Genomic DNA, 19,243 nt, shown 5'->3' with positions numbered 1-19,243 from the left:
CAAAGGCTGTTATCGAATGAAGTTTGATACATTCATAGTAATGGACTAAACTTTTTATAAGTATAGATGTTAAGTTAGCAAACACTCAGTTTAATTAGAGAAGTCAAACAGAGCAGGAATCTTAATAATGGAACGAAATTTAAAGGAACAAATAGTAAAATCTGCTGCAGCTGTAAAAAGAAAAGTAGAAATGATTAAAGATGTAAAAAATTCAAATGATATGGCTTTGGACACAATATTTAAACCTATCATTAACCCGCTGAAACTATTAACAAACCAAACTGATGAAAAACGTCTTATAAATGAAGGATTGGAGCAAAATTCAGAAGCTAAAAGAGCTAAATACAGTGAAAGTGAAGCATCAAATACTTCTACTGAAGATTATGAAGATCGTGACAATGATGAAGACGATTTAGATAATATAGATGTTTGCAAAACATCTAACAAAACCCTTACTACATCGCCCTCGGTGGATTACGATGTCCATGAAAACTCATTTAAATCTCTTCAATCGTCACCGAGTATCAATAACGAATCTTTATCATGGTCGGTGTCATCTGAAGTGATGAGTGATGTACCTTATGGTATTAGAAATGTAAAGGGAAAGCTGATGCTCGGCAATACGCGTGTTCATGATGATGATCGCATTTTGAAAATTGGAAACCGTAGCCTAAAAAAAACTCCTGGCTTAAAAGAATTATTGTACAAAAAAACTCCAGATTTAAAAATGATTACAAATGAGGACTTACAAAATTATAAATTAGTACTTATAGATACCAATGCACACAAACGAAACTGTGATGCATCAAAACCAATAAACAGTAACAAAGGATTTAAATATATGAACGTGATCAAACCTTTGTTTAAGTTCTCTAGAAGTCACACAAGTAGTGTAGAAAGTCTCCCACGAGGTGAAGGTGTCGATATTTTGAAAGAAGTTAAGAAGGATACTGATTTGGTTTATTGGGATGATCCAAATGAATTAGTGGAAAGGTTAAAATTACTATTTGGGTCATGGGCAGCTGGTAACACTGGAGTACAAAATGAAATTTATTCAATAATAGAGGAATTGCATGAAGCTGGTATCATAAAAGATATAAAATATATAAAGCTCCCAACAGGAGGGTTTGGCAGTACTATTACACTACAGAAGCCGAGCAGACGGCAATGAATATAGATAAATTTGGTCATCACATTCATAAGCGTTTACGATTGTCTGAGTTTACTAATATTCTTACTGATGACACATTAGTAAGGTCAGATGCAGGCGACTTTGATTTAAAATCATCGAGATTAAAAGGATTACCAACCCCTAGAAAAGATGATGAGGCTGTAAATAAAGAGTATGTGGATAAATGTGTTCAAGATTTTAAAAATGAATTGAAAACCATTCAAAGTAATATTAAGAAGTATCTTAATAATTTGGAAAAATTAACTACTAATAATTTATCTACATTTTATTACACAAAAGAAGAAATCGATCGGATGATTGCAGCAAAATCTATCAAGAATGAGTAAACAAGATATAGTCAACGAGCTACACAAAGCAGCGAGAAGAAATTTCATCCGCCGACATACGATTATTAAAGGGATAGATGATTTATGGCAAGCTGACCTTATGGATTTTCAAAAATATTCATCATTTAATAAAGGATATAAATATGTTCTAGTTGTAATTGATGCTTTTTCAAAATACGTATGGGTTAGACCGTTGAAGTCCAAATCTAAACAAAGTGTTACGAATGCAATGAGAAGTATATTTATCGAATCAACAAGAAAGCCTAAACATTTGCAAACAGATCTGGGTACAGAGTTTTATAACGATTGTTTTAAACAGTTAACAAAAAGTTATAACATAAATCATTATTCCACATACTCGATTAAAAAGGCGGCAATTGTAGAACGAGTAATAAGAACGATAAAATCTCATCTCTACAAAGTATTTAGTTTATGCGGTCGTTATCAATGGTTTAAAAATAATTTAGATGCAGTTGTACAGCAGTACAATAACACTTTTCATCGGGTTACTAAATTCAAACCAATAAATGTTAATAATTCCAATGAGACTGTCGTTAGATCTAATATTATCAAAAGCCAGATTCCACAAACGCGTAAACGGTCAACTTTTCAAGTTGGCGACTTTGTTCGTATAAGTAAATTCAAAGGAGATTTTTATAAAGGTTATACACCTAATTGGTCTACCGAAATTTTTCGTATCATAAAAATTAAACAAACAAATCCTCAAACGTATCAAATTGAAGATAAACACAATCAAATTATTCTTGGTTCTTTTTACGGATATGAATTACAAAAAACTAAACTGCCTGATCTTTATCTTATCGAGAAAGTTATAAAAAGGAAAGGAAACAAACTTTTTGTTAAATGGTTGGGCTTAAGTGATAAGGAAAACAGTTGGGTTGACAAAAGTGAATGTGTGGTGTAGGTATATAAATAAATCATAAATTCTCCTATAACTCACTTTATGATAATCAATGAAGGGAGGCAGTGGTATAATTAATACATTGATAGATCATTTACCGTTTGAGTTACATTTACCTGGTTATCAATTTTGTGGTCCTGGAACTAAACTTCAGAAACGATTACTTCAAGGCGATCGAGGGATCAACAAATTGGACGAGGCTTGTATGCACCACGATATTGCTTATTTGAATAAAGACTCTGGTGTTCGACAAAAGGCTGATTTAGAATTGTTAAATATGGCTAAGAAAAGACTAAAATCAAAAGATGTTGGAAAAGGAGAAAAAATAGCTTCATGGATAGTTAAAAATGCGATGAAAGCTAAAATCAGAGCCGGTGGAGGCATAACATCATTTAAGAAAGGGATAAAGAAAATAAAATTAAAATTAAAAAAACTGAAATCTAAAGATAATAACTCGGCTATAAAATATGCTTATGCAGCTGCAAAAAAACTTTTCGGTAGCAAAAAAGGAATACGATTACCTCGATGTATTCCTCTTCCAAAATCTGGAGGACTTTTACCACTTATTCCTATATTTGCGGGGTTATCAGCTTTAGGTTCTCTTGCGGGAGGTGCAGCTGGTATAGCAAAAGCTGTTAATGATTCTAAAGCCGCACAAAAGAGTCTAATGGAATCAGAAAGGCACAACAGAATGATGGAAGCGGTAGCCCTTGGAAAAGGACTGTATATAAAACCTCATAAAAAAGGAGCTGGTTTATATCTCAATCCGTCAAAAAACTAATTAAGCGGCTACCTAGACGTGCGCTCACTAACCTGGATATATTAGAACATGCTAGTGATATTCCATTCTTTCGTGGTGTATTCATGCGAGATACATTACCTGCGAAACCAAATAAGATAGAATGTGCTATCATGAATTTAGATATTAACAAAAATCCTGGAACACATTGGGTGGCCTTTGTAAAGCAATATGATTACGTTGAATATTATGACAGTTTTGGTAATTTAAAACCACCGTTGGAATTAGTCAAATATTTTAATAATTTACCTATAAACTATAATTATGTACGATATCAAGCCTTTGGTACAATAAACTGTGGTCATTTGTGTTTGAAATTTTTAAGGAATTATTGGAAAAAACATTTATATAATGAAATTTATAAATAAAAGTATCAGTATAATAATGTCTTTCACTGTGTCTATAACCGGAACAGGAGCCTCCTTAACAACAAATTATTCACCAACTTTAGAGCTTCGAGAGGACTACGAATGCGGTCTTTTATGTTTTTCAACCTTCAATTCAATTCCCAACATAGATGAAAGAAACAACAAGTTTTACTATGGTGAAAATGAGATCATCGAAATTCCTGAAGGGTCTTACGAGCTTCAGGATATTTGTGATTATTTAAAAAATAACATCAAGAACACTACATTAAATCTTACTTGCAATAATAACACATTGAAAACAAATATTTATTGTTCTGAAGACGTTCATTTTAATAAAAGTGGCTCAATTGGTAAAATATTAGGTTTTGGAATGGAAACAATAAATGCAAATATAAGTACTGAATCAAAGTATCCTGTGAGCATTCTATCAACAACCATTGTGAGGATCGAATGCGATGTAGTCAGTGGTTCATTTGTGAACGGGAAAGCAAGCCATATAATTTATGAATTCGTGCCTAATGTACCACCTGGTTATCGAATAATTGAAATACCTAAAAATTTGATTTATTTTCCTGTCAACCAAAGTTCTATAAGTGCTATCAGCATCAGGCTGTTGGACGCTGAAAACAAAGAGATAAACTTACGAGGTGAAGAAGTACAACTGTATTTACATTTCAGAAAAAAATGATTAACTTCAATAAAAATCCTTCTACATTGCTTACTCCAGTCAGTTCTAAAAGAACATTCCAGAAAGACAGACCGCTTCAGCTAAAAAAGAAGCTAACCAAGACCAATAAAGAATTTCTCAAATTAATTGGTTTAATAAAATGAATATTTTAAATATATCTCAACAAACATCATATGATAACAGCATTGAAAGTTTCGAGTACCATTCGTACAAACCATACGTAACAAGTTTCAACAAGAATGATGAAATACGAATACCGATCAACCAACAAGACTTGTACGTGTTACCTTCACTTAGTAGTCTATATATCGAAGGTAAAGTAGTTGTGTATAACAGCACCACCAAAGAAAAAGTATCAAATGTACACTTCGTTAATAATCCAGGCTTATTTCTCTTCCAAGACATAAGATATGAACTTAATGGAGTTGAAATAGATAAAATTAAGAATGCTGGTATTACTACAACAATGAAATCTTACCTATCCTTAAATGAAAATGAATCCAAATGTGGTCGAGTTTGGGGCTGGTCAACCGCGGGAACAAACAATGCTAGTGGTGGAGCATTTTCTGCATCTATACCATTAAATAGGATACTAGGATTTGCAGAGGATTATGAAAAAATTATCATTAACTGTAAACACGAGTTAGTGTTACTGAGAAGTAATACTAACCTTAATGCGGTCAAGTTAAATGCAGGTGAAGTTGTAGATGACATAATAATCAATAAAATTATTTGGCGCGTTCCACACATCAAAGTTTCAGACCGTGAGAGGATAAACCTATTGAAACACTTGGAGAAAGATCGAGCTATTCCATTAGTGTTTCGTAATTGGGATCTGTATGAATACCCATTACTGCCTAAAACACGTAAACATACTTGGTCAATTAAAACTTCATCGCAAATAGAAAAACCACGATTTGTTGTAATTGCCTTACAAACCAATCGCAAACATAACGCTGTGTTGTCAATGGCAGAATTTGATCATTGTCACGTACGAGATGTAAGGGTCTTTTTAAATTCAACATATTATCCGTATGAAGGACTAAATGTCAGTTTTTCAGAAGAAAAAATTGCTTTATTATATGAACAGTATTCAAGATTTCAGCAGTCGTATCACGGACGCCGGTCAGAGCCGTTGTTGAGCTTGAAAGAATTCAGAGACGTAGCTCCCTTATTTGTTATCGACTGTTCAAGACAACACGAAACTTTAAAAGGTTCGATCGATGTAAGAGTTGAAATTGAAACAGACCAAGAGATACCAGATCAGACAGCTGCTTATTGCTTGATTCTAAACGATTGTATATTTGAATACAAACCTTTGAGTAATATCGTTAAGAAAATATCATGAATAGCAATATAATCGTAGATCTGCAAGGATTTAAAAATAGCAAAAATGAATTTATAATAAAAGAATTTGCTATAGCTACCCAAGAGCATACTCACATATTTTTGATTAAGCCTCCATACCCGTTCTCTTCATTGACTGCTGAAGAGAAAAAGCAAGTTTGCTGGATCGAAAAAAACAGAGGCTATCGATGGAGTGAAGGATATATTGACTATAGAGAATTTCAAAGACTTATCGTACCTTATTTAAAAGGTAAATATATCTTAGTAAAAGGAGAAGAAAAGATCAAATGGGTGCATAATTTATGTAATCAAAATGACGTTTTAGACGTAACTTGTTTAGGCGCTCCAAGTTTAAGTACTCTTTACAAACTTTATTGTTTTGATAACCCCACATTATTTAACTGTTTTACTCATAAGAAATATTGTGCATTAAAAAATGTGATGTGTATAAAGAAATGGTGTGTTGAAAAAAATGTAGCAGTATAATGTAAACTATTGAGTTTAAATTCTTTCTAAATCAAATCAAATCAAATAAATTTATTAAATATTTCTAATGTACATATAATCATTTTCATTGTTTAATTCATAAAAATAATGTGTTTTGAAAAATGTATTTTGCATAAAACATAGAGTTCTCTAAATGGATATGAAATGTTTAATAAGGTGTAATGAAATGTTAATAAACTGATTATTTATTGATAAAAAAGGTTGTTTAATTTAACTGGAATACAAAATATGGAAATCCTAAGGCCTTTGTCCAGTAGTGGACGTCATTTGGTTGAACGAACGATCAAAATAAGAAGACACTTGTTACTGTAAGACTATATTTTCAAAAACACTTGTAATAAAAACACATGAAACCTTAATTTTATCGTCACCAAAAGAAAAAAAGAAAGAAAATAAAATTATTGCCTGATTAAGTTAATATAATAAGTACAAAAAGACTGATAATTTTCGGTTAATGTACTACAGTGTGATTGCTTCTATTCTTATAATTACATATTAATTTACAAGTTTGCGTTACACTTTAATAAAAACTTAATACTTACATTAAAACTATACACTTAAAAAACACTAAAAGTTATCACCACAAAGTTTTTTCGATATTTTTTGAACAAGATTGTCAGTGAGGTCCATGATTTCGTCGTAGGAATCCTGGACCACGTATTGTGCGCTGATCAGCACATTATCCTCTTGGTCGGTGATTTCTGAGGATGAAGCCGATCCCATATCACTCACAATATCAATCACTTCTATTTTGATGAGCCTCTTTCCTTTCTGATTTTTCGTTATCACATAGGATTTCGTCGGTCCTAGTCTTCTTTTTGAAACACCTTTTTTATTCTTAGGCTTTTTCACTTGTCTTTGAACAGCGTGCGCGTGGAGTCTGGAACACAGCTCCGGAAATTCTTGCGTAAATCCCTCCAGCGGATCTTGAGCGTACTGGGATAACATGATGTCAGGAGATTGAGCCATTATCTATAACAAAATAAAGTTTCATTAGTAAAAATATTTTTAACGTAAAACAAAGTGTTACACAAACTTCGAAATAAATACTTACAAGAATAGAAGCAATCGCACTGTAGTACAACGTTCGTCAGAGACAAAGTGTGAATGGTAAGAAAATAACCGAGTTGAGGAATCAATCACATTTTGCTGAGTTTATAATTAATATCGTCGTCACTGACGACCTACATAATACTCAGCACGTGTACATAAACATGACAATCAGTATTGTCGAATGTTTCTTTTGCTTGAATTTTATAAATAAAAAAACAAAATATCAATTTAATTTAGCAGGTAAGGAATTTTGTAAGAAAACCAAAAAAAAATATTCTGAAAATGATTTATTTTTATAAGTAAGTAAAAAGTAATGCTAACAGAAAATGCAATATAATATTAAATTTAACAATAAAGTCTAAAACTAACGTACCTATTTTACATAAAAATTATTTATATTTAATATTTATTTCAGCTTAAAGTTATTTATTACAACAAAGAGCTATGCCCCCATGCCATTGTGGATATTTTGTCTTGCAATATAAAACGTTTGTCATCCGCATTTGACAAAGCAATCTTATTAACAGTCTGTGTAAAAATATTATGCTTTATACATTTAAAGAGAATATTTTTCCTACGCACTATTTTATCGTTTAGTAATGCGTTACTATAATCAGATGCCTCCAAGTGCTTAATAACATTTTTTCTTATTCCTTTTGCCTTTTTAATGACATTAGAATCAGTTTTAATGCAATACAACTTTGATCTCAACCCTACAAATTCAGTCATTATACATCCGCCAAGTTCGTCTTTGAATAGACCAGGTACTTTTTTGTTTCGAATCGGAAGGTCATACTGATTTTTCAGAGCGTAATTACTGGTATCGAAATATTGTAAGAAATGTTGCTTTATATCTACGTAAAAATCATTTGTTTCTATTTGGTAGATAAAGCTATCGGTGTCTGTATAGCATAGTCGTACTCTATCTCCGTAGTGAGGCTTTATTACAGAGTAATGAAACTGGTACATGTGACTTTTAGAAAGTTCTAAAACGGCAAAGCCAATGTAAATTGGTTTATCTAATATAATTCTTTCCGGTTTCATTTGAATAGCCACTAAGTTTTCGGAGAAAATGGTGGCGCTATGGAAGTTTGGTCGAGAAATTAACTTTGCAGCAGAGAGAGACCGGTTTGTTCGATTGGTATCGTCCTGCCACTGATTGACTAATTTGATGTCTACTCTACGTTCAGTGTCTTCTAATGTTTTCCCAAAAACAGAATTATTCATAAGTTTGAATAAATCTTGTTGGAATGGTGTTACTGCTTTCTTTCTCAGTTCTGTGTTAAGATTTATATATTGCGCTAAAAATTTGCTTTGTTTAAAAGTCACAACTCGATGAATTTTTTGTAAAATTAGACCATGGTTTAAACAAGTCTTTAAATGAACGTAGTGAATCACATATTGGTATTTTGAATATAAGTTTGGTACTAATTTAGAAGTTTTACCTCCCGGAGGTATGAATTTCTCCGCGCAAAATGGATAATCGTTGTGAATACAATGCAATTCTTCCGGATATAATAAATCAACTTCAAGAATAAACCCAAAATCCGCATCGTCGCGCACGTTCATAATTTGTAATTGATCAATTTCGTGCTGTTTCAAAAATCTGAAATGGGATACTGGCAAAGACTGGCACATACTATAACCATAAAGATTATTACAGTCGATATATATGAGAAATGAATCCGTTTTAGTTTCATCATAATTATCCATGTAAATATTATTCGCCTGAGCATGTCTAGTAGAACATAAACAAATTCCACCCCGTATTCCTTTCTGTATGAGACGTATAATTTCTAAGTCAGACAATAACTCTAACTCTACTCCTGTTTTCAGCAACATTGCGTCAAATGATAAGCTCGGAGCTGTTAAGTAAAAAGCAGGATCTAAGTGATATTGCTTTTTACAAACCGCTCTAAAATTTTCAAAGACGTCTGTTAGTAAATAGACGTCGGTTTTGAGATAAAGATCTGTATATTCTCCCATATTGCTTATGTTAAAAGTATCCCAAATCACTTGTGCATGCATGTAATCTTCATCGCTGATACCTTCGTCAGTTAAAGTATTATAGAAGCTTTCTTTGGGAGGAAGTTGTCTCTCAGAGAACGATCTCCAAGATTTCATGTGGTCGTAGGGATAAATACCTTTGCGAGTCATTAATTTAAATTCGTTTTCTTTAGCAAAACATTGTTTTAAGTGAATGAAATCTGCTTTGTCTAAACCGTTTGCTAATTTTTCTAAGCTTGTGCCTAGAAATTTAAACGAGTCTACAAATCTTAATTGAGCAAATTTCCCATCAGACATTTTTAAAAATTTTGTGAATGAAATATAGTTTTCTTTATTCTTAGGTATTACTTTAATAGTACCCAAACTATCAGCCAATTCCTTAATGAATAAATGACAATCATAGCCTGCTAAATTATGAAAAAAAATAGGAACTAGTTTTGGGAGACTGTACTGTAAATTGCAGTACTGGTGAGCAGCACCTCGGTAGCAGCCTGTCAAGTGACAATGGTCTCTTACTTTGTCAAATAGCAGGAGACTATTGCAAATATGACACACGTCAGCTTTGGCATGCATTTTGGCATCACTTTCGTTAAACACCATTGGCACTTCAACGTTTAAAATTTCATAAATTTTTTCTACGTCTCTATACAGACATTTGAGAAATTTTTGAACACAGTCGCGACCGCGGTACGAAATGAATCGATTAAGTTTGCTATCAAATGAGCAAACAATGCGATAAGCAAAAGCTGCTGGAATGTGTTGTGTACGATTTAACGTAAAACTACAATTTGGATCAGGCTCACAAGTCGTTATTGGTTTAAGTAGAGTTTCAAAGTCGGCGTACACCACAAAAGGAACATCCTGTTTCCGATTAAAATTTTTAAAATGAAGACAACTACCATGTTCCGGAAGCACGGTAGTCACACCGCAACAAGTGTGACTATTAAGTTTCTCTTCAGACGAAAAAAACAGCATACAATCATCACAAAAGTATATCGTGCCATGATGCTTTGTTATTTGAGTACGAACAAGACGTGACAAATTTTTTATTAAAACATAGTGCGATTTGTTTCCCTTTTCAAGTAATAATAAATTGATCCTTGTTTTTCTTTTAAACTCTGATCTGTAAATTGGACCCACAATGCGATTACTTTTTAAGGAATATACATTTATGGATATATTTTGATTATTTTTTTCAAATGTTCTTATATCTGTGAAAGTAATAGGGAAGTTTAGACCATCAATATTCAATACGTCTTGAAAATTAGGATAGGACGATGGACGATCTCCGTTGCGTTTTGCAGGATACAGGGCTGCGACAACGCTCCATAAAAAACAAAAGCTATCTTTGTTTTGGATATTGATGCATGCTTTTTTCTTTTTTAAATATAATGGCAAATCCATATAACTAGAACCTGAACCACTTAAAGGATCGAATTTATTGATATTAATCTCTACATAAATGTTATTTAGAAAGGCCCACCCACTGTCACGGTCCTGAAATTCTTCAACTTTTTTACACAAGTTATTAACAACAGAGTCAAATATTTGGTTCCAGTTAAAGTTACGATGTATTGTTATATTCTTAGTGGCAAAAGATTTAACGTCTTGGGAATCATTTTTTAGTAAAATGAAATTAGCAAAATACTCAATATTTATCTTTAAACTTACGTATTTTTTTAACGACTTTTCGATAAGACTACATAATTTTCCACGTTTACTGTTTAAAAATATATCCGGTAAAGTTGACTCGTGTTCCACATTTGCTGGAATTCTAAATGATGCAATACGACCTTTAAATGCAGAGGTTACCTTAAGTACTCCGTCTTCTACCGGAACCGCACATTTGTTTTTGTGCGCATTACTCCTCAAGTGACCTATCCAATGCGTATTTTCCACGCGGGTACCACAAGCAGTACAAAAAGGCATGTTATCAATACACTTTAAGCTGAAATAACGTCTTTAGGTATTTTACTAGTAAACAATAACGTAGTACAGTTAACGGGAATTACACAATTTATGAATTATACAACAAACTATGGCTTATAAATTCTAAAAGAAGATTTAGGTTTAAGATTTAACAGAAAATTAACGAGAGTCTAACTCTTGATGTTCATATATGACTAAACTTAAAAGCCTATAGGAAAATGCAACAAAAAATATATTAGATGCTATTTATTTTAAATCATTCTCAGAATAGAACTAACTAACTTAAAACTAAGATTTAAAGTTTATTTTATTATTATAAAATATTGGCTCGCGGTCTTCAAACAATTTCTTCGTGGTCTTCATAAATTTTTGAAGATCCCGCCACTGCGATGTTTCGGTGTTAAGCTGAACCTTCAGCGTGTGCAGCGTCTTCTTGTAGCGATCCGCGGGCGGCGTCTTGAGCGCGTCCCTGGTGTTGTAAACACGCACCTCCACGTAATAAGCGCCCTCGAGCGGAACCGTTCGCCGCACGACACCGTTGGCCACCTTCGAGGTCAGGCTGCTGTCCAGCTGCTGACGACCGACTTTTAGTCGTTGAGAGTTTTCGATGGCGACACTTTCGTCTTCGTCGGATAGTAGCCCGAACAGATCCGTAGAACTCTTCGTTGGAGCTCTGAAAATTAAAACATTAAAGCATTATTTACGACTTAAAATAGTGTACATGTATTAAAATATCAATTGTTTGTATTTTCCAAATCGGTATTTCTATCTAACCTAACTTATTAACTGCACTGCCTAGTTAGTTTATCTCTATTATGTGTCTAGTAAGTTGGCTGGTAGAAAATACCTATTAATTAGGTCCTCTGTTTAAATATAATTTATTAGGCAATAAAAAAGATCGAAAACAACATTTGTAGAAAAACATCAGATATGATATCTGCATAAAGCTTAACAAATTAATACTCACCGAGGTCTAGAAGCTACAGGTTTCTTTTTCAGCGCTGCTGGCTGCACAGTTTCACACTCAGAGTCTGATCTGTGAAATTAATAAGAAATAAATTAATAAACTTGCGTTATGAGGTTGCATTTTTTGATCACACATTTTTGCCTTAGCAAAGTAATTGCATGTAAAGATGTAGACATAATACTACAGAATATTTAATAATAAATACTCCTAAAAATTAAATAGTTCATTAAAATTTTAGTAGTTACATTAAAATAATCATACTATGTTACAATAAAAATATCATACTATGTTAGTTACATTAAAATGATCATACTATATTACGTACCTTGATGAAGTTGGCGCAGTCTTCCTCTTCTTCGTATGTTTACGAGGGTTAGCGATGATGGAGGTGGAACTCCCACCGAATGTGGATTCAAACTCTGAGTCAGACCTGTAAAGATAATGACAATTCAAAGTCACATAATTTCCATCCTGTGCAATGAAAGTACACTCTGCAACGAATAGTAAACGAACAACAGTTTATAGTCAGCGTCAAAAATATGTATATACTTTGACAAACGCTGCAAAACATTAAAGTTAGTTTTAAATCTTCAGTGCTAATGTCTTAAACTTTAAAGTAACATGATTTACATGATGTTTGGCTAACTATTAACTAAACTAACGAATCTCTCCATCAAATCTAAACATATCACAGTTAAAAATAGTCAAAATAAAAAATATACTCACATATTGAACACTCACAATTTACTCAAGATGTGACGTCACTGGAGCTAGTTCCTCCTTCTGAAGCACTTCGAAATACAGAATGAAGCTCATACTGCGAGCCCCCAAATTTAAAGGGAAAATATTGATAATTCAGCAATAAGGTTAGGCCCATCGCAAACGTTACGTACCGAGAAAACAATGCTCCTATGGAGTAGTGGCGTACCGGTAGTTCGGTACGCTATAACAGAGGTTGCATGTTCGATTCCCGCTCAATACAAAATATTTGTGTCATGAACATATATTTTTATGTAACATAATATTCGAAATTTATTGAAAAAATATTATCACTTTCTGCAGTCGATTTATACAGCTTGCGCATTGCGTTCACGCCGGGCCTAATGCTTATGCACACTCAGGTATTTACGAAAACTGGGGCGATGACGCGAATTCCTGTATGAAAATATACTACGGTGAAGACAAATTAAATATAATTACAAAATCACGATTTGATTTAAACTAAAACATAGTAAATATTGCATGATTTTGTGGGTATATTTAACATTTCAAAATATTTGACGTTATTAGTTTTAAATTAAACTTGAAATGATAACATGATAATTATCTTGATTTACTTAATATAAAATATAAGACTAAGGTTGATTTGCACCAATTTACCTATGACCTTAACTATGACAATGACCAGTTTGTCCACACCAGGAGTTTGAGACAGATTTTTGACGATTTTTAAAGTTTAAATAAAATGGTGCAACTCAGCCTGATTGCAATTATTACGCTTCCGAAAGTTAGTTTTACAATGTTTTGGTTTGTTCTCATAATTCATTCGATTGATCATAATAATGAAGTACATAGTTAATAAACTTTACCTACGTAATTATTGGTCAATCAATATAATATGTTTTAGTACTGTAGTAGTAATGTTCTGAAGGTTGGTTGGAAGAGATCGCTTTTTAACGATACGACACCGTAACAACTTTTTTGGTGTGCAATAAAGAGTATATAAATTATCTATCTACATCTTAGGTTTGACTTCTTTGCCTTATAACTTTTGTTTGATAGTTGTTGGTATGTGGGAATAAAAACAGGTTTTTATCCCTCACTACAATAATTACCTAATTAATAAAGAGACAAAGCCATGGTATAATTGTTTACTCGTTAAAATATCATCAACTTAGCAACCGGATGTCGGACCATTTCAATAGATTTATAGTTGAATAATGCAATTTAACAATTTACATAATTCTTACATCACAGTGCAAGCTATAAAATCATATAAAGAAATGGATTTGTAATCATTTTTATAGCACGTCAGTATGGTTTGTATTTATAGCAATCAAAGAGCTCAAGCATTATGAGAATGTGACGTCAATACAACAGCATTGCAACATTGCGCTTTATGTTACAGTTTGACACAGCAAAAATGGTATGTTAGTCGACGTTCTGATAATAGTGTAAGAGCCAAGGTTCATTGCAGGGACGGCAAACCAAAGTAAATTTTAAAATGTGTCACATCATTTTTAATTTAACGTAACCAATACTTTATATTATATTACTAGCTTTTTTCTCTCATTTTATGTTTAAGATAAGTCATGTCGTCACTTATTTATTCTCAAAAAGATGGATTATGATGAAAGTATTGATAAAAATATGTGATGAATAATTGCATGATAAAAATAAATAAATTAGTATTTATATTTATTAAATAAACCCTAAGCTTTGAGATGAAAATGTATACTAGTCAACCTATGATGGATTAAATTAAAAGATTGCATACAGCTCCTTGACTATGACTTCATGTTACATGGAAGTTACGTTTGGTCCAAGTCATAAGAAATTAGGCAGATATGATTAATATTTTATTTAGTTGATATTCTTAACTTATTTTTTAGAACTACCAGTCAACCTATGATGGACTATATTGAATGATTGCATACTATTCTTTGACTATGACTTCAAGTTAGACCAAAGTATGTTTGGTCCAAGTTAAAAGAATCATAGACAGATATACAAAGACAAACTTATTATTTTTTGGTTGATATTATTATTTTATTTTGTTGAATTAATAAGTTAATGAGTTCCTTTTTGGAAAATCTTATCAATTTATAAGATAAATCATAAATATGCTATAACTATTAATGTATGGCAGAGAATTAATTAATAACCTGCATTCGTACGTACTATTAACATATTTAAATTTACAAATACTTAAAGTATTGTCTTAATACTCATTTGTTTTCGATGCTCGCTAATTTTAATTATCAAAATCGCTACAGTTTATGCACTTGGACCGCAACAGTGCTGAAATTGCATATTCCGCCTTCAATAGTCAGTTGTGTCAATTTGTGTGAAAGTGTTAGTAGTGTATAGTGGGAGCCTAATTAATTCATAAGGAATATCTTTTAGGTTTTGTATTCTTGGATGTAACCTAACAGTAAGCTGCCATTGGTATAACATTTTACCTATGTTGGATGGAGAGACATGAGCCAAGCTGGTACAGAATATACATACATACTGTAATTCTGTGTGTTCTCTCGAGGCAATCGGCTCATCCACATGGTTGAACGGTTTACCCATGGTGCTACCGCTGTATAAGGGCATGCGTCATATTGGCCCATGAATACGAATCTTATAGAACTTATGAATTATTATTGACTCTCACTCAAGATATTATAGTGTGTAACTCAATCGGTTTATAATTCTCATATTTGAGGTTCTCGTATACATGGATGTAACCTAACAGTAAGCTGCTATTGGTATAACATTTTTACTCGTGTTGGATGGAGAGTCATGAGCCAAGCTGGTACAGAAAATTACATAAAAGTAAATTCTGTGTGTTCTCTCGAGGCAAGCTGCTCATCCGCATGGTTTTAAGGTTTACCTATGGTGCTACCGCTGTATAAGGGCATACGTCAAACTGACCCATGTATACAGATTTCTAAAAAGGAATTGTAAATTCCAATTGGGTTTGTTTTGTCATGTGATCGAAAGTGCGTGGACTCAAGGAAAAAGGTGATGTTGTGCTAGTAGCCGTGTGAAGGTAAGTCAAGTCTTTATGGAATATTCTATTCTGCATTACTACAGGCATGGTTTACTTACGATCGTGTTATTGGGCGATCTATCGCACAGAGTGAGGTCGCAACTGCGACCGACCGAATGTGAGATAGAACGCCCAATAACATACTACTCACATCGGTTCGTAAATTTTTTCATTGTTAATAGAAATGTTGTCAATATCTTTGTTACAGTCATGGCTATCTCTATTTTTTATAACTTGCCAGGCGGCTTTAGTTTTATTTTTACTGCTATTTATAAAATTACCATTCTTATTTTTTTGGGCTTGACTAATGCATTTTTTAAGTAATCTAGAGTACTTCATGTAATCATGTTTATGTTTACTATCCCTTGATTTGTAGTACCTAATTCTAAGCGTTCGCTTAGTTTTACAACTAAGTCTTAGTCCTGATGTTATCCATTTGTTTCTATTTTTATTATTTTGAATTTTTACTTTAATTTTAGGAAAGCAAAGCTTTTTCATGTATGGTTTGTAGCAAATCAAGTATACTTCTGTGGGGTGTTTTATAATGACAAAAGTCGTATGAATCGAAAGTATTATTAGCTGTTTTTAGTATATTGTTGTATAAGTCAGAGCTCAAGATACTGAGTCTCGGTTTTAGTACATTTCTTTTGCAATTATCTTTTATAACGGCATTAGTAACTTTCTCTTCTGACGATTTATGAAAATGTTCAGTATTCAGGGAGTTATTCATTTGGTTTTTAGACTTTTTTCTAAAGGATTTTTTGACAGAGTCAGATCTACTTTTTGCTGCAGAAGGTTGTTCTATATTTTTGTATATAGAAGTCAAATTGCACATTTTTGATTTGTATTCTTCTATTTCCTTTTTTAATGACAAGTTTTCTGCCAAGAGAAGCTCAATTTGATATTCAGCTGATTCATATTTTAGTTGTAAAATATCAAACTTTGCTTGTAAAGCTTCATAGTCTAGATGACTCTTTACTATAATATTCGGGCAGCTTCTATTTAGTTGCTGAGGAGTGCTACATGAGATATTATCTTGCTCTTCATATTCATCCAGATCAGTTTGTAAAGAGTCAAAGGAATTGTTAGTTGGAATATTGACTACTGTTTTATTCTTTTTTCGATAAGTAATATTTTCAGTATCATCATGTAGCGGTGTGTCAATTGGAGTAGCCGAAGTAGTTGCATTGAATTGAAGGGATTCACACTCCTTAGATTTTTTATTTGTGATTTTTTTGTTGTTATTTTCTTGAGATTTCTTATCCGTAGGCTTGAAGGTAACAGGGGTTACGTTGTTCTTACTTTTAGTGTTTTTGCGTTTACATGTGTCACAAACCCACTTAGCTTTTCTTTCATTGTCCATTAAATGATACAGTTTTTCTTTGTTGGTACACTTAAGATCATACGTCAAATTACAGTTCGAACATTTGAGATGTTGCCTCCGTTTGATAGCTTTGTGGCACTGCGCACAAGAAATAATTTCTGTCTTCGGTGTACTCATTGTGTTTATTTACTTCCAATGCCCAAATCACAAAATACAAAATTATATGCGGTGTGTGGATTCGAACCGGGTTCCCCGAGCGATCGCTTTCAAGTCTGACACTCGCACCACTAGGCCAGCGTAGCTTTAATTTTGTTGACGAAATATAGGTTGGGTTCCAGTGCAATGTCGTATTATTATGAAGGTAAGGTGGAGGTAGTGTGTGTTATTTCTATTATAGTAACACCTTCACTCTTTAATTGTCACAACCACAACATCAAAACACATTATAATTCATTTCACTGTTATTGTCAATATGTTAGGATTTTATCAAAATTGTTTTCTTGCTTGTTTAAACCACAATAACACATTATAAAGTCTGTTTGTTTACTGTTTCCAAAGAAGTCCAAACGTTTTCTTCATTCACATATAATTTCTTTCATTGCAGTTCGTTTCTTGAGATAACATTGTCACTGAGTATTTATAATATGAACTTCAGATTGTACACATTTCACCACAAAACACTTGTTTTTTACATTGTTTTTTGTATAAATACGCGGAGCTATTGTTTACGTGCGAGCAGCGCCCTCTCAATATGCTTGTTACAAAATGCTTGTTGGAGAGAAACTCAGGAGACGTTTGGTAAAATGTTTGTATTCACACGCAGTAGTTTTACAGACAGTGGTTCGAAAGGGAATGTGAAAATGGCCGTGCAAGCAGCATAGATGTAGTGTATAGCGCCATCTATGGTTCTTTATATGAATTAGTTCGTTACTCTAGTTAGTTCGGTAAGAAAGTAAGAAGAATCATAGATGGCGCTTTACAAATTAGAGATGGTGCTAAACGTGTCGGTTTGGAACAATGCCAATACCGAATCCCGAGTTTTTCTTCACGACAGATATGAACGTATTTTTGAACTTTTCAGGCACGGACTGGTGGACGGGCGGGCTGAACCCGGGCCTGCTGTGGATCTGGTCGCACTCGGCGCGGCCCGTCGCGCACAACGCCACCGCCGGCAACGCCACCATCGTGGGCGAGGGCCGCTGCCTGGCGCTGGTGCACGATCCTGCCCTGGCCACGTATGCGTACCGCGGCCAGGACTGCTCGCTGCGGCACCACTTCGTGTGCGAGCTGCCCGAGGACAAGGCCAGGCTCAGCAACGAGATCGAGCGCGTCTCGCGGGAGCTGCGCGCCGTGGGCGGCGGCGCCCGGCAGGCGAAGGTCGCGTGGGCCGAGCGCCTGGCTAGTTTATAGAGGTAAGAGTTCAGTCTTGAGTAAATAGCATCGACTCTGACGTCTATTTTGTCTAGCTGTAGTTCGTCTAAAGCCTAGTCCGTGAGCACGTAGTTTTGTCCAATGACCCCAAGCTACCCATCCTTATCGCTCGCGCGTAATATATTGCTGTCGCGACTGTGCGACGGGCGCCCGCAGTGAGTGTGCGAGCGTGACAGCAACATAATTACGCGCGAGCGATAAGGATGGGTAGCTTGGGGTCATTGGACAAAATTCTAGGTGCTCACGGACCACGCTTTATTTTTGTCTCGATATTGTCGGACCTGTGGATTTTCATTGGCGATGTTCTATATTAATATTTTAGATGTTGTGTAGCCTGACCTTGATAAAGTATTTATTTAATTTATGTTATAGGAGAATCACAAGAAATGCTCATTTTCTTTTTTGGTAATGATATTAATTAAGTTGTATTATAATTAAAACTTTTCTTGTGTAATTTTTAATTGATGATGTTTTATGCGACTTTATGCCACACACATCGCGATAACCCAAAGATTCGCGATATTAGCCAAGACTTCGGAGTTTTTTTCCATAGTCGCAGAACTTCGATCCGCTGTTACCCGAATGTTATTGCGATGTGTGTGGCCCAGGGGTCTCAAAGAGTT

General features: G+C 33.8%; 2 protein-coding genes across 2 annotated transcripts in view; one reads left to right on the top strand and one right to left on the bottom strand.

Moving 5' to 3' along the window:
• LOC135077809 (uncharacterized) overlaps positions 1 to 18,986 on the top strand; it is a 40,034-nt gene extending 21,048 nt beyond the window's left edge. The window contains exon 7 of the mRNA XM_063972355.1: positions 18,271 to 18,986. Coding sequence (XP_063828425.1) covers positions 18,271 to 18,599 — 329 coding nt within the window. The 3' untranslated portion in view covers positions 18,600 to 18,986. The remainder of the gene's footprint in view (positions 1 to 18,270) is intronic.
• LOC135085632 (uncharacterized) lies at positions 10,529 to 14,954 on the bottom strand. The gene is made up of 4 exons (XM_063980407.1): positions 12,832 to 14,954; positions 12,431 to 12,535; positions 12,106 to 12,174; positions 10,529 to 11,811 (listed from the first exon to the last, which is right to left on the bottom strand). Coding segments are annotated over exons 1-4 (561 nt in total). The 5' UTR covers positions 12,834 to 14,954; the 3' UTR covers positions 10,529 to 11,426.
• Positions 18,987 to 19,243: the final 257 nt, after the last annotated feature.

Source organism: Ostrinia nubilalis, chromosome 2 (assembly GCF_963855985.1).
Source record: "Ostrinia nubilalis chromosome 2, ilOstNubi1.1, whole genome shotgun sequence".
NCBI lineage: Eukaryota > Metazoa > Arthropoda > Insecta > Lepidoptera > Crambidae > Ostrinia > Ostrinia nubilalis.
This window is presented reverse-complemented; position numbering and strand designations above follow the sequence as displayed.